This window comes from Procambarus clarkii, chromosome 5, assembly GCF_040958095.1.
Source record: "Procambarus clarkii isolate CNS0578487 chromosome 5, FALCON_Pclarkii_2.0, whole genome shotgun sequence".
Taxonomy (NCBI): Eukaryota; Metazoa; Arthropoda; class Malacostraca; order Decapoda; family Cambaridae; genus Procambarus; species Procambarus clarkii.
In genome coordinates, this window is record NC_091154.1 from 25,735,072 (window position 1) to 25,747,888 (window position 12,817).

General features: G+C 46.9%; 1 protein-coding gene across 1 annotated transcript in view; it reads left to right on the forward strand.

Annotated features, from left to right (window-relative positions):
- The first annotated feature begins 3,217 nt into the window (after window positions 1-3,217).
- LOC123765927 (spore coat protein SP96-like) overlaps window positions 3,218-12,817 on the forward strand; it is a 65,817-nt gene continuing 56,217 nt past the window's right edge. Inside the window, exon 1 of the mRNA XM_069303146.1 lies at window positions 3,218-3,359. Within this exon, the coding sequence (XP_069159247.1) occupies window positions 3,218-3,359 (142 nt within the window). The remainder of the gene's footprint in view (window positions 3,360-12,817) is intronic.

Here is a 12,817-nt window from a genome sequence, read left to right on the forward strand (position 1 = left end):
TACAATACTCTAGCCATGCACTAATTAGTACCATCACACTTGACAATACTAAGATGGAGTCTTGGAGGAGAGGGAGGGAGGGGGGGGGGGTGAGGGGTGCCTCACTGGTGACCTGGCTTAGGTCAGCGGTGCCGCCTCAAAGGTCAAGCCGCTCTGTCTATGTCCTAAATTTCCAGCTGATAACATACCTGACTATATACTTCCTCACTTCTTCCTTCCTTCAACAAGCAATTAAAGAGTATCCAGAATCTATTCTTTAAAAGGGCAACCCATTAGAGGGAACTTTACATACAAAATTATATGTGACAACATTTTTTAATCCTTCCCCCAGGACTGAGTGTTATCTCACATCCGGTCGTATCCTACCCCGTAACTCTCCAGACTGCTGGCGTGTACACGTGAGTTTGTAATTAACTAATGTATATGACAACAACACTCAACTGTGTACATTAAAGGTGTTACAAGGTACTCATCCTCCACTACCTGGTACTCACCCCACACCACCAGGTACTCACCCTCCACCACCAGGGACTCACCCCCCACCACCAGGTACTCACCCTTCAGCACCAGGTACTCACCCCACACCACCAGGTACTCACCCCCCACCACCAGGTACTCACCCCCCACCACCAGGTACTCACCCTCCACCACCAGGTACTTACCCTTCACCACCAGGTACTTACCCTCCACCACCAGGTACTCACCCTTCAGCACCAGGTACTCACCCCCCACCACCAGGTACTCACCCCCCACCACCAGGTACTCACCCTCCACCACCAGGTACTTACCCTCCACCACCAGGTACTCACCCTTCAGCACCAGGTACTCACCCCCCACCACCAGGTACTTACCCTTCACCACCAGGTACTCACCCTCCACCACCAGGTACTCACCCCACACCACCAGGTACTCATCCCCCACCACCAGGTACTCACCCCCCACCCCCAGGTACTCACCCCCCACCACCAGGTACTCACCCCCCACCACCAGGTACTCACCCTCCACCACCAGGTACTCACCCTTCACCACCAGGTACTCACCCCCCACCACCAGGTACTCACCCCCCACCACCAGGTACTCACCCCCCACCACCAGGTACTCACCCCCCACCACCAGGTACTCACCCTTCACCACCAGGTACTCACCCCCCACCACCAGGTACTCACCCTCCACCCCCAGGTACTCACCCCCCACCACCAGGTACTCACCCCCCACCACCAGGTACTCACCCCCCACCACCAGGTACTCACCCTCCACCACCAGGTACTCACCCTTCACCACCAGGTACTCACCCTCCACCACCAGGTACTCACCCTTCACCACCAGGTACTCACCCCCCACCACCAGGTACTCACCCCCCACCACCAGGTACTCACCCCCCACCACCAGGTACTCACCCCCCACCACCAGGTACTCACCCTTCACCACCAGGTACTCACCCCCTACCACCAGGTACTCACCCCCCACCACCAGGTACTCATCCCCCACCACCAGGTACTCACCCCCCACCCCCAGGTACTCACCCCCCACCACCAGGTACTCACCCCCACCACTAGGTACTCACCCCCCACCACCAGGTACTCACCCTCCACCACCAGGTACTCACCCTTCACCACCAGGTACTCACCCCCCACCACCAGGTACTCACCCCCCACCACCAGGTACTCACCCCCCACCACCAGGTACTCACCCCCCACCACCAGGTACTCACCCTCCACCACCAGGTACTCACCCCCCCCACCAGGTACTCACCCTCCACCACCAGGTACTCACCCCCCACCACCAGGTACTCACCCTCCACCACCAGGTACTCACCCCCCACCACCAGGTACTCACTCTCCACCACCAGGTGCTCACCCTCCACCGCCAGGTACTCACCCTTCAGGAAACGCTGCAGGCTGATACTGCCTTGTGATCTAACCGTTCACTTCTGAGCTGACCCATGAGACAGTCGCCACCGCGGGTTGACAACACCACCCAAGACCATAGTCTCAAGAAAGCGGGAAGAGGAAACTGTGGGAGGAAGGCAAAGAGAAAGAAGTGTTGGAAGAGGAGGGGGATCGGAGGACAAGGGGATAGGGGGGATAGGATGGTGATGGGAGAGGAGAGGGTTGGGAAGGGGAGGAGGAAGGGGTTGATGACGGGCAGATTGGTCACGGGTCCCTTACTGTAATTTCTGTAATTTTCATTCCTGTAATTTCCCCCCGGCCAGATCGCCACCAGGGTGCGGCTGAGTAGTGAAGCATTATAGTCTTCTTGAGTAATATGTGACTCGCTCTCGGTTATTCACGAATTCCAGGAAGGAGTTGGTGGCGGGAGTGTTGTGTCCTGAGCAGTAAAGAACGCATAAAGCAGTTCCCACGCTGCGTGCTGAGGATCCCACAGGCGCGCAATTTGGTTACACATGGGGTTCAGGACTCGTGTGAAGGGTTCGGAAGTGGGTAATGAGGTCTCAGCGCCCGAGTCTTGGCTCCGAGTGAGACCGGTGTGTGTGGATGACTTGTATCAAGCTTGAGTACAGGCTAAACACCCGTCATTACTTTTCACTACTTGGGATACACATGCATTGCGAATTTCCGTGTGTCCGACTGTGTGTATAAGTGCGTGTGTACTCACCTAGATGTACTCACCTTGATGTACTCACCTAGATGTGCGTGCAGAGTCTCGCCTTTCGAGCCATTTAATAATCACATACACTCCATTTACCCAATCACATCACATTTAAAATTATCAAGTGGGTTATTCTCGACAATTTCTTCACCTAATCTATTTCATTTACTTACTACTTTTATTCTGATGTTATTTCTGAAATCTCTGGGAGTGATTTGTGACCCCATCTGGTTCCACGTAATATATACATAACAATAACAGTATAATATAACAGTATAATATAACACTCTGAACATTGATTCCTGTCTCTAATTACACAAGTTACATTGGAATCTATTACGTTGCTTTTATGCCTCGTTCTTGCCCAGGCGGCCGCCGACAGGAGCTATTGTGTACAAGAGCCGAGCCTGGAGGCAGCCACGAGGGCCAGGATCCCGCAGGACACCGCTCATTGAACACATAACGTTTAGCGCAACATTTCTCCACATGGTGGGCACCAGGCAGACATTCAAGTTCAAGTTCAAGTATGTTTATTGAGACAAGAAAAAAATACATCTCAAAGGGATAGAGTAGCTTAGGCTATTTCTACCCCCCATTTTTCACAAGCATGAAGTCAGATGCTACGGGAGAGGACAACCACAGCCCGGGAGAAGCCCAGGGCTCGACCGTGCGTCAAGGCAGCGGGAGCCCCTTATATGGAAGCGAATGTGACACTAGCGAGCAGACCAGAGCAAAGCTGACCGATCAATGTTCGTGTGTCTACTAGACACAGCTTCCACAGGCAGACATGTACGTCAAATAACGCTTAACGTGGTGACAGAAGAATGTTGACCAGACCACACACTAGAAGGTGAAGGGACGACGACGTTTCGGTTCGTCTTGGACCATTCTCAAGTCGATTGTGAACGTTTGTCAAGTCGACAATCGACTTGAGAATGGTCCGAAACGTCGTCGTCCCTTCACCTTCTAGTGTGTGGTCTGGTCAACATACTTCAGCCACGTTATTGTGACTCATCGCCTGCAATTATCATACGGGTTTAAACAACGGTCAGTCATACCTCAGTTGGGTCAGTACCACAGGCGCCACTAGGCGCAAGAGGACACAAAAAGTCGTTTCCTGTATTCCGCTGAATATTAATAATGTCCTCATTGTATATAGTCATTATAGGGGGAAAATAATGATTATTCATTATATTATGTTGTATAAACAAAGCATGAGAGATAAATATGGAACCCGGCAGTCCCAACACCCGCACCAGCTGGCAGTCCCAACACCCGCACCAGCTGGCAGTCCCAACACCCGCACCAGCTGGCAGTCCCAACACCCGCACCAGCTGGCAGCCCCAACACCCGCACCAGCTGGCAGTCCCAACACCCGCACCAGCTGGCAGTCCCAACACCCGCACCAGCTGGCAGTCCCAACACCCGCACCAGCTGGCAGCCCCAACACCCGCACCAGCTGGCAGTCCCAACACCCACACCAGCTGGCAGCGTCACTACAGTCGTGGTGTAGTCTTGCTGAGGTGTAGTCGTGGTGTAGTCTTGCTGAGGTGTAGTCGTGGTGTAGTCTTTCTGAGGTGTAGTCGTGGTGTAGTCTTGCTGAGGTGTAGTCGTGGTGTAGTCTTGCTGAGGTGTAGTCGTGGTGTAGTCTTGCTGAGGTGTAGTCGTGGTGTAGTCTTGCTGAGGTGTAGTCGTGGTGTAGTCTTGCTGAGGTGTAGTCGTGGTGTAGTCTTGCTGAGGTGTAGTCGTGGTGTAGTCTTGCTGAGGTGTAGTCGTGGTGTAGTCGTGGTGTAGTCTTGCTGAGGTGTAGTCGTGGTGTAGTCTTGCTGAGGTGTAGTCGTGGTGTAGTCTTGCTGAGGTGTAGTCGTGGTGTAGTCTTGCTGAGGTGTAGTCGTGGTGTAGTCTTGCTGAGGTGTAGTCGTGGTGTAGTCTTGCTGAGGTGTAGTCGTGGTGTAGTCTTGCTGAGGTGTAGGGAAGCGACTGACGTCTCTTGTGGCTAAGGTTCCCTTCCCCGCCACCAGGTGGCCAGCTTCACCACGAGTGAAGTAACCCGCCCAGTTTCAATACAGATTTTATACTCACGTTCATCAAATGTGTTTGGCTAAACAGTTAACTAATGTTTATCTTATTTATTTTAGAGTATTTAGAGTTTGTGGTGATGATTTGTTTCGTTTATTGATAAAGAACCATACCGAGGCACCTCTGTCTGGTGGCGTCATTACATGGAGAAATTCTGCTGATCCAGCAGACTCTCTGCTCTGTATTGTCTACAAATAGCCTGGTCCAAGTGCTCTGACGTAGACCATTACTAATTAATATGTGTTATACTCTATTAGTTTAAATGGATATTTATTATTTTATTTATTTTTTTATTTTTTTGTATACAAGAAAGTTCACTGGGTTTGTGAGAGTACATAATATTGGTGTCCTTACATTCTGGTAAAGCCACTAACACGCATAGCGTTTCGGGCACAGATTGTGACATGATCTCTCACACTACATCTCTGAGTGGCCAGTTATCAGACCATTCAGACCCGTTGGCATGAGGTACCTGGAGCTTTGTAATTACTTTACTCACTCTTGTGTTCTTGATGATATTTTCATAATACACCCAGAGTCTGCCAGTGCAGACTACTTATCACATGCCTCTATATGACTAACCATCCTGTGTGATGGGGATTTTTAGCATCACGTAGCTAGTCTTTTGGCTCATTCTGTACTCCCCTTCATGTAGTCTAGGGGTAGCTGCATCAATCCAAATGTTCCTAAATGTATTAATAAACACCAAATCATGACAAAATCAAAACTAATGTGTACCGGGTTGCTGGTCATTCTTGGCAGTAAATGTTCAATGTTCTTAATGTTTACCTTGCTTTATGTGAAGAGCAGGTTAAGACTTGCTGGTGAGTCACCCCTACCCCCCATCCCTTTCCCACAGGCATCTTTCCTAATATATTGCAAAAGTTATTTCTTCGTTACCACCATTTGCTCACCATTTGGTTCGGGAGACATCTCCCGTCACGCAGCGTGTTGTCGCACCACCACAGATCTCCAGTATCATCTATTGATACTGGTGATGGCTCAAAAGGGCCACCACTTACGAGCTGCTCATGCCCGTGCCACCTTTTGGGTTGCTTCATCTTCATCTTAACACATTCACAAGGGAGACATCTCCCTTCATGCAGGGTGCATTCCCACCTCCACTGATCTCCAGTATCAGCTCTTGATACTGGAAATGGCTCAAAAGGGCCACAACTTACGGGCTATTCATGCCCGTGTCACCTTTTGAGTGGCTTAATCTTCATCAATCAATCATCATCTTCGTTACATTTACAGATTTTCTCTCAATGTCTCTACTCCTACTCTTGGAGTCCGGATTTACCAATCAATTTGGCTATGACTGAAGTCTCATATTTCTAGGAAACTCACTGTCACTGAACGTAATGTTTGTGTCTCCACTGGGATAATTTACATGCGATATCTGTTAGTATTTTCATATTCTTCTCTGAGGTCTTCTATGGTTCTCTGAGGGAATAAAGATCACAGTGACCAAGACTTCCTCTTCTCCCACCGAACTAATTCAAGCGACGTAACATGTACAGATATTTTTTGTCTTTGGTATTGAACTCCTAAATGTTTTGGTTCTTTTGACCAGCTGTTCCCGTAGTTTCTCTCTCTTCTTGTTCTTTATATTTTCTGGGTAATATTGTATTAGTGTTCTTTGCAGTATATTTTAGTTTCAACTATTGCTAGTTCATCATAGTTTGAGTCTTCGGTTCTCGTGAGTTATTCTATTCTACTTGACAATCCTTCAGCACTAGTACGCTTGATCTTTACGTTCACCATAAGTGTTCGTTCCTCTATGTGATCACAACCTGGGGGCGTGTACTCGATGGGTTGAGGTAAGCGGAGGTCAGTGGGGAAGTGGGTTTTGTGGGGGTAAATGGCGGAAGAAAGGAAGTGGGGGTTTAATAGAGAGGGGGATGATGGGGACATGGAATGGGTCGATACGGTCAGGCATGTTGAAGGGTGAGGCCTACAACGTAAAGAGGAGTAAGGGGGGGGGGGGCAGATAGTAGATAGGGTAGCGAGTTGGTGGGGGGGGGGATAGGGCAGATAGTGGATGCGTAACTAGTAAATTGCGTTCATGTGAGAATATGGAGGTGGGGCACTACCCCCTCTCAGCAAGCACTAGCAACTACCTGTTTTATTGTTTTTAATGTTGCCTTACTTTATCCCCCCCCCCCTTCTTCCCCTATTTTGAAAATTCTAACGTTGTTTCATATTAATTTTATTTATATTTATTCATGACATATTTTATCAAAATTCTTTATACAATTTTATTTGTATGTAACATGATTGTTGACTAATATATTGCCTAATTCTTCCTCTGCTCGTTTATACGACTTCAGTTCATATAATTCTTTGTTCCTGATTGGAGTAAATTCGGCTCCTTATGACTCAATTAGATCTTGAAACGCCAGGGTTCTCTCTCTTACAATTCCGTTTTCCTCTTCTTTCTTAGATTATGACTTTGTCGTCTGCAGAGTAATTTTCCCCTCTTTGTTGTCCTCTGTGTTATTGTTATTGTTGCTGAGCCCACAACTGTTCCATGGTCACGGTGCAAACCTTACAATTCAATCTTTATTTTTTATATGTCTCTGCTGGCACTCCTGGCCATTAGTGGCTGCGCTCTTAGCTAAGATATTACTTAGATTTTTTCCCAAATTTGCTATATTGCTCAACTTCCCCTTATATAACTTACCAATTTGTTTCTTTTTCTTATAATGTCAAATGTATTTTACTTGTCTTTATATACATATCTACTATTTCGATTATTCTTGTGATTATTGTAATTATTCCCCTTGTTCCTTGACGTCATCTCTCATACAGTCCAGGTTCTTCTCATCCTTTTTTTTTTATTTTTTTTTTTGTGCATTAAATAAATCATGGTTGCCACTCCTCTTGGACCTGAACGTTTTCTTTCTCCTCTATATTCACCTGATCACTGTCCTCTCTCTCTACACCCCCGTCATGCCGGGGTCATGCTCCCCTCTATCACACAACACACGACACATAATAACTAGAGATCCAACAAGGCTGGAAATAAATATTCTATCATAAAACAAATAAGAAACAATTGATGAAAAATGTATTGACTCCTTCGACAAGAAATAACCGCAGGTAAAGGTGCGCGAATGACCAGATGACTAGTCTAAGTCAGGTGGGACTCTGCTGGAAGAGTACACAGGTGTACTTTTTTCGAGGGGTCTGACGGTTGAGTGGACAGCGCTCAGAATTCGTAGTCCTAAGGTTCCGGGTTCGATCCCCGGTGGAGGTGGAAACAAATGGGCAGAGTTTATTTCACCCTGATTGCCCCTGTTCACCAAGCAGTAAATAGGTACCTGGGAGTTAGACAGCTGCTCGGGCTGCTTCCTGGGGATGTGTAACAAAAAGGAGGCCTGGTCGAGGACCGGGCCGCGGGGACGCTAAGCCCCGAGATCATCTCAAGATAAGAAGATAAGATAAGGTGTAGGGCCGCGGGAAACCTCTGATGAGGGACTGGCAAGTATTAGAGTAACAGCAGAAGACATTGTGAGACAACTCGAGACACTAGATGTAACGAAGGCTTCACATGTCCTAAAAATATATCTTGCATTGTTCGTCACTGTTTCAGTGACAAGGGGGAGAAAATGGCCGAGCAGCTTGAAGGTGGCAAATTTGGCTCCAATTTAAAGGAGAGGGTGTAAACACAGGCACTGAATTACAAGGCGGTGTGATCAGTTGAACATCTAGACACAGTGGTGTGATCAGTTGAACATCTAGACACAGTGGTGTGATCAGCTGAACATCTAGACACAGTGATGTGATCAGTTGAACATCTAGACACAGTGGTGTGATCAGTTGAACATCTAGACACAGTGGTGTGATCAGTTGAACATCTAGATACAGTGATGCGATCAGTTGAACATATAGACACAGTTCGATCTGAAAATAGGTACCAAAGCGGAGTTAGAGGAAGGTAAATGAAAGGTTAAAAGTTAAAATCCCACTCATATACAATGGACATGTATATGAGTGGGATTGGGTGGTTATAGAATAGGAGCTGCCTCGTATGGGCCAATAGGCCTTCTGCAGTTACCTTTGTTCTTATGTTCTTATGTTCTTAAATCGTGACGAACCTATTAGAGTACGATGATGGATTCACGACATATGACAGGGCAGGGAATGATGAGTAGATCGAAATGCCTTCAAAAGAGTTCTATACAGAAGACTACTGCTCTTGGGAAAAAACAGGAGCAACCAAAAGTGCACTGAAATGGGTAAAAAAGTACCTAAGAGACAGGAGGCAGAGAGTCAAAGTGAAAGGTAGAAGTCGGATTGTTGTGAGCAATCATGAACAGATTTCTAAAGATCTGTCAAAAGATATAAACGTTTCATCTTCATTAATGACCTATCAGCAGGGAAGAGTTCTACGTGTCGATGTTTCCGGATGATGACATTTTGTAGAAGACTCGGTAGAGATGGAGACTGCAGAATACTTAGACCAAGAATACTTAGGCTGCAGAGTTGGTCCGAGAAATCGCTACTGGAATTCAGTATCAGTAAGCTTGCCGTGATGACAGTGAAGCCAGGAGACTGGAGACAAGGAGCACAATGAAAGGAAAAAAGCTTCTTTGTAATAACAACGAACAAAAGACTGAGAAGTAGATATAATACTCAAAGTTCCTCAGAGGAGCACATCGATACCATCAGCAGCACAGTCTAAAGTTCTAAACTGTCAAACTTCCCAGTAATCTTCAGGCACCAAAATAAGGAGCCACAGAGAACACTATACACCAACTAAGTAAGCCCAGTCTTAGAATATGCAGCCCCTTCCCACAGTCCAATTCTAAAAAGCTACTTAAGGAAACTTATAAAGGTACTGAGACTAGCACTGAGGCTCGTCTCGGATCAGCCAGGAACTGTGAGTGATAACAGGATAAAGGAGCAAGTCTTAACTCTGCTAGAACAGACAAAGACAAGATAGAGAAGATATGACAGAGACGCCTAAAATACTGAAGGGAATTGACAGAGTGGAAAAGATGGAAATATATTCATAAAAGATATATCTACAGAACACAAAGACAGCATATGTTGAAGCGTAAGACAGTTGGTCCACAGAAATGTGAGCAAATACAGACGTATCGTAGAGTAGGGGAATAATAGAGTGAAACTGTCGACGGAGGAATTGAAATCGACTCCATTAAAATTTTTCATGGAGTTGAGAATGGACAGGACAGGACAGGAGCGGGTATGGACAGGGCCCGTGCCGGTCAGGCGTCATTTGATGAGACATCCGGCATCTAGAAAACTGGCGCCCAAGAGCTGATGATCGACTTTACAAGCAGCAATAAGTAATCACATCAAGATCGACAGATTTTTGGCCATACACGCGCGCGCGCGCACAGATAGGCGAGTACACACGCAGTGCGCACAATCAGACATAAATATATTTGATTAAAATTGGTGTTCATTTAGGCAGAGACGGCAGTGAGGACTACCAATACTTTCCTTGTCTTCTCCAGTGCTTTACGGCCGCAGATAAACACCTGTAACAATATTAATATGTAGCTAGCCAAAAAAAAAAGTATATATATTTTGACCAAGTGTCTTTGTCCCTGTTTGTGCATTTCATGTACCTGGGATTGTCTTTGTTTGTTTGTTTACCCGTTTACTTGTTGCCTGTTGATCAACGGTTTGACTGTGTGTGAACGAGACTAGTTGAGAGCTTCTAAGTGAAATTATCTACCGTTCGGATATTTATTGACTGTTTCTTTCCCTCTCTTCCGTTGTGTATGTGTCTCTGTCACTTCTCTTCCTTCATCTCCGTTGTGTATGTGTCTGTCTGTCCCCCCCTTCCATCTCCTCCTCCCTTCCCATTGTTTCACCTCCTAGATCGTTACTGTCTATTGCCGAGTCTTTCTTCATAGTCTTCCTTCTCATGTTAGCGTCTTCTGCCTCCTATTCCTTACTCATTGTCATCTCGCTCCTCCTTCTAGTCTTGTCAACTATTCAATTTTTGATAAGCCGCTTGAAATTTCTCCTCCACCCTTCCTTTCGTCTATTCTCTATTCTCTATTCTCTCTCTCTCTCTCTCTCTCTCTCTCTCTCTCTCTCTCTCTCTCTCCCTCCCTCCGTGTGCGTGCGTGCGTGCGTGCCCCTGGTGCTCGGTGTCCAGCCAACCCAGCCAGAGAGGATTATATACATTATGTGTGAGTCCCGGGGCAGTGCGGCCGCTGGGGCCCGCTCACCCACATTACAGACTTTTTTCCTGTTTTAGAGATGCGTTGGTGTGCTATACGGGTCTGTCGGCCGCTTGTCCTCCCGCCGCCCCCAACACCACCTTCACCACCACTACTACCACCTGGGACCCACCACAGCACCCACCTGGGGCCCCCACCACAGCACCCACCTGGGACCCACCACAGCACCCACCTGGAGCTCCACCACAGCACCCACCCACAATCCTCTCAACAATCCACTGCAATAAGCTCATCGCCATTCACTCCAACACTTATATGACCACTGCCCTCACCACCACCAGTATTGTCGTCAGAGCAACCACCCACCACAACAACATCCACCCCGCAACAACTTCAACCACCCTTCCACATAATCAAGCTCCCCCACCACAACATCAACCATCCCTTCACAACATCAACAATCCCTTCACAGCATCAACCATCCCTTCACAGCATCAATCATCCCTTCACAGCATCAACCATCCCTTCACAGCATCAATCATCCCTTCACAGCATCAATCATCCCTTCACAGCATCAATCATCCCTTCACAGCATCAACCATCCCTTCACAGCATCAATCATCCCTTCACAGCATCAACCATCCCTTCACAGCATCAATCATCCCTTCACAGCATCAATCATCCCTTCACAGCATCAATCATCCCTTCACAGCATCAACCATCCCTTCACAGCATCAACCATCCCTTCACAGCATCAACCATCCCTTCACAGCATCAACCATCCCTTCACAGCATCAATCATCCCTTCACAGCATCAACCATCCCTTCACAGCATCAACCATCCCTTCACAGCATCAACCATCCCTTCACAGCATCAACCATCCCTTCACAGCATCAACCATCCCTTCACAGCATCAACCATCCCTTCACAGCATCAACCATCCCTTCACAGCATCAACCATCCCTTCACAACATCAACCATCCCTTCACAGCATCAACCATCCCTTCACAGCATCAACCATCCCTTCACAGCATCAACCATCCCTTCACAACATCAACCATCCCTTCACAGCATCAACCATCCCCATCATCATATCACACAACATCTCCAGACATCACAGACAATAGCACCATCGCCACCACCACCACAACCACTACTATATATTTAGCTTTATCACCTCTGTTATCACTACCACTCCACCACCATCGCTGCCACTTCCGTCACCACAGAAGCCATCACCTATACTGTTAATATGGTAGCTGGCCTCACAATAAATCCATTACCATGAGAAACCATACCCCCCTCCCCCCCTCCCCCCCCGACTTTCAAACTACTTGGATATTTATCTAGATATTTACGGTGATCTGAAAGCATATTACACTTCCGGTAATAGTCTACATGTAAACTGGTACACGAACCTTTGTTCTAAACAGAGATTATTCTCACGTTATAACACGTTATGGTATTATGAATCGTTGGTTTAAAATATAAAAAGTGTTTGGTGAAAACGTTTACTTTGAAAAATTTGGTTTTCTGTAAACGGGATTCTTGGGTATATTGAAATAGTTCTCGAATTCCATTTTTCACATAATCCTCAATATTACACTGTTTTAACTTAACCAAATCTAATGAAACCTAACCTAACCTAACCAAATCGAAACCTAAATTAACCTTAACCTAACCATAGAGATTAGATAATTGCACTAATTATATAGTCGTTTCCAATCCATTCCCTTGAGCAGAGCTCCTCCCTGAAGACAGGTTGGAGCTATTCATCTCCATAGCCACCACCATTATGTCTCCCACCACCACCATTGTTCTTCCCACCACCATTACCACTGCTACCCGCTCCCCCATTAAGTCTGCCACCATCATCATTGCTACCATCACCACCATTAATTGCTACCACCCCTCACTCCAACTACTAGTACCATCAACACTGCCAACAACACCATTACTT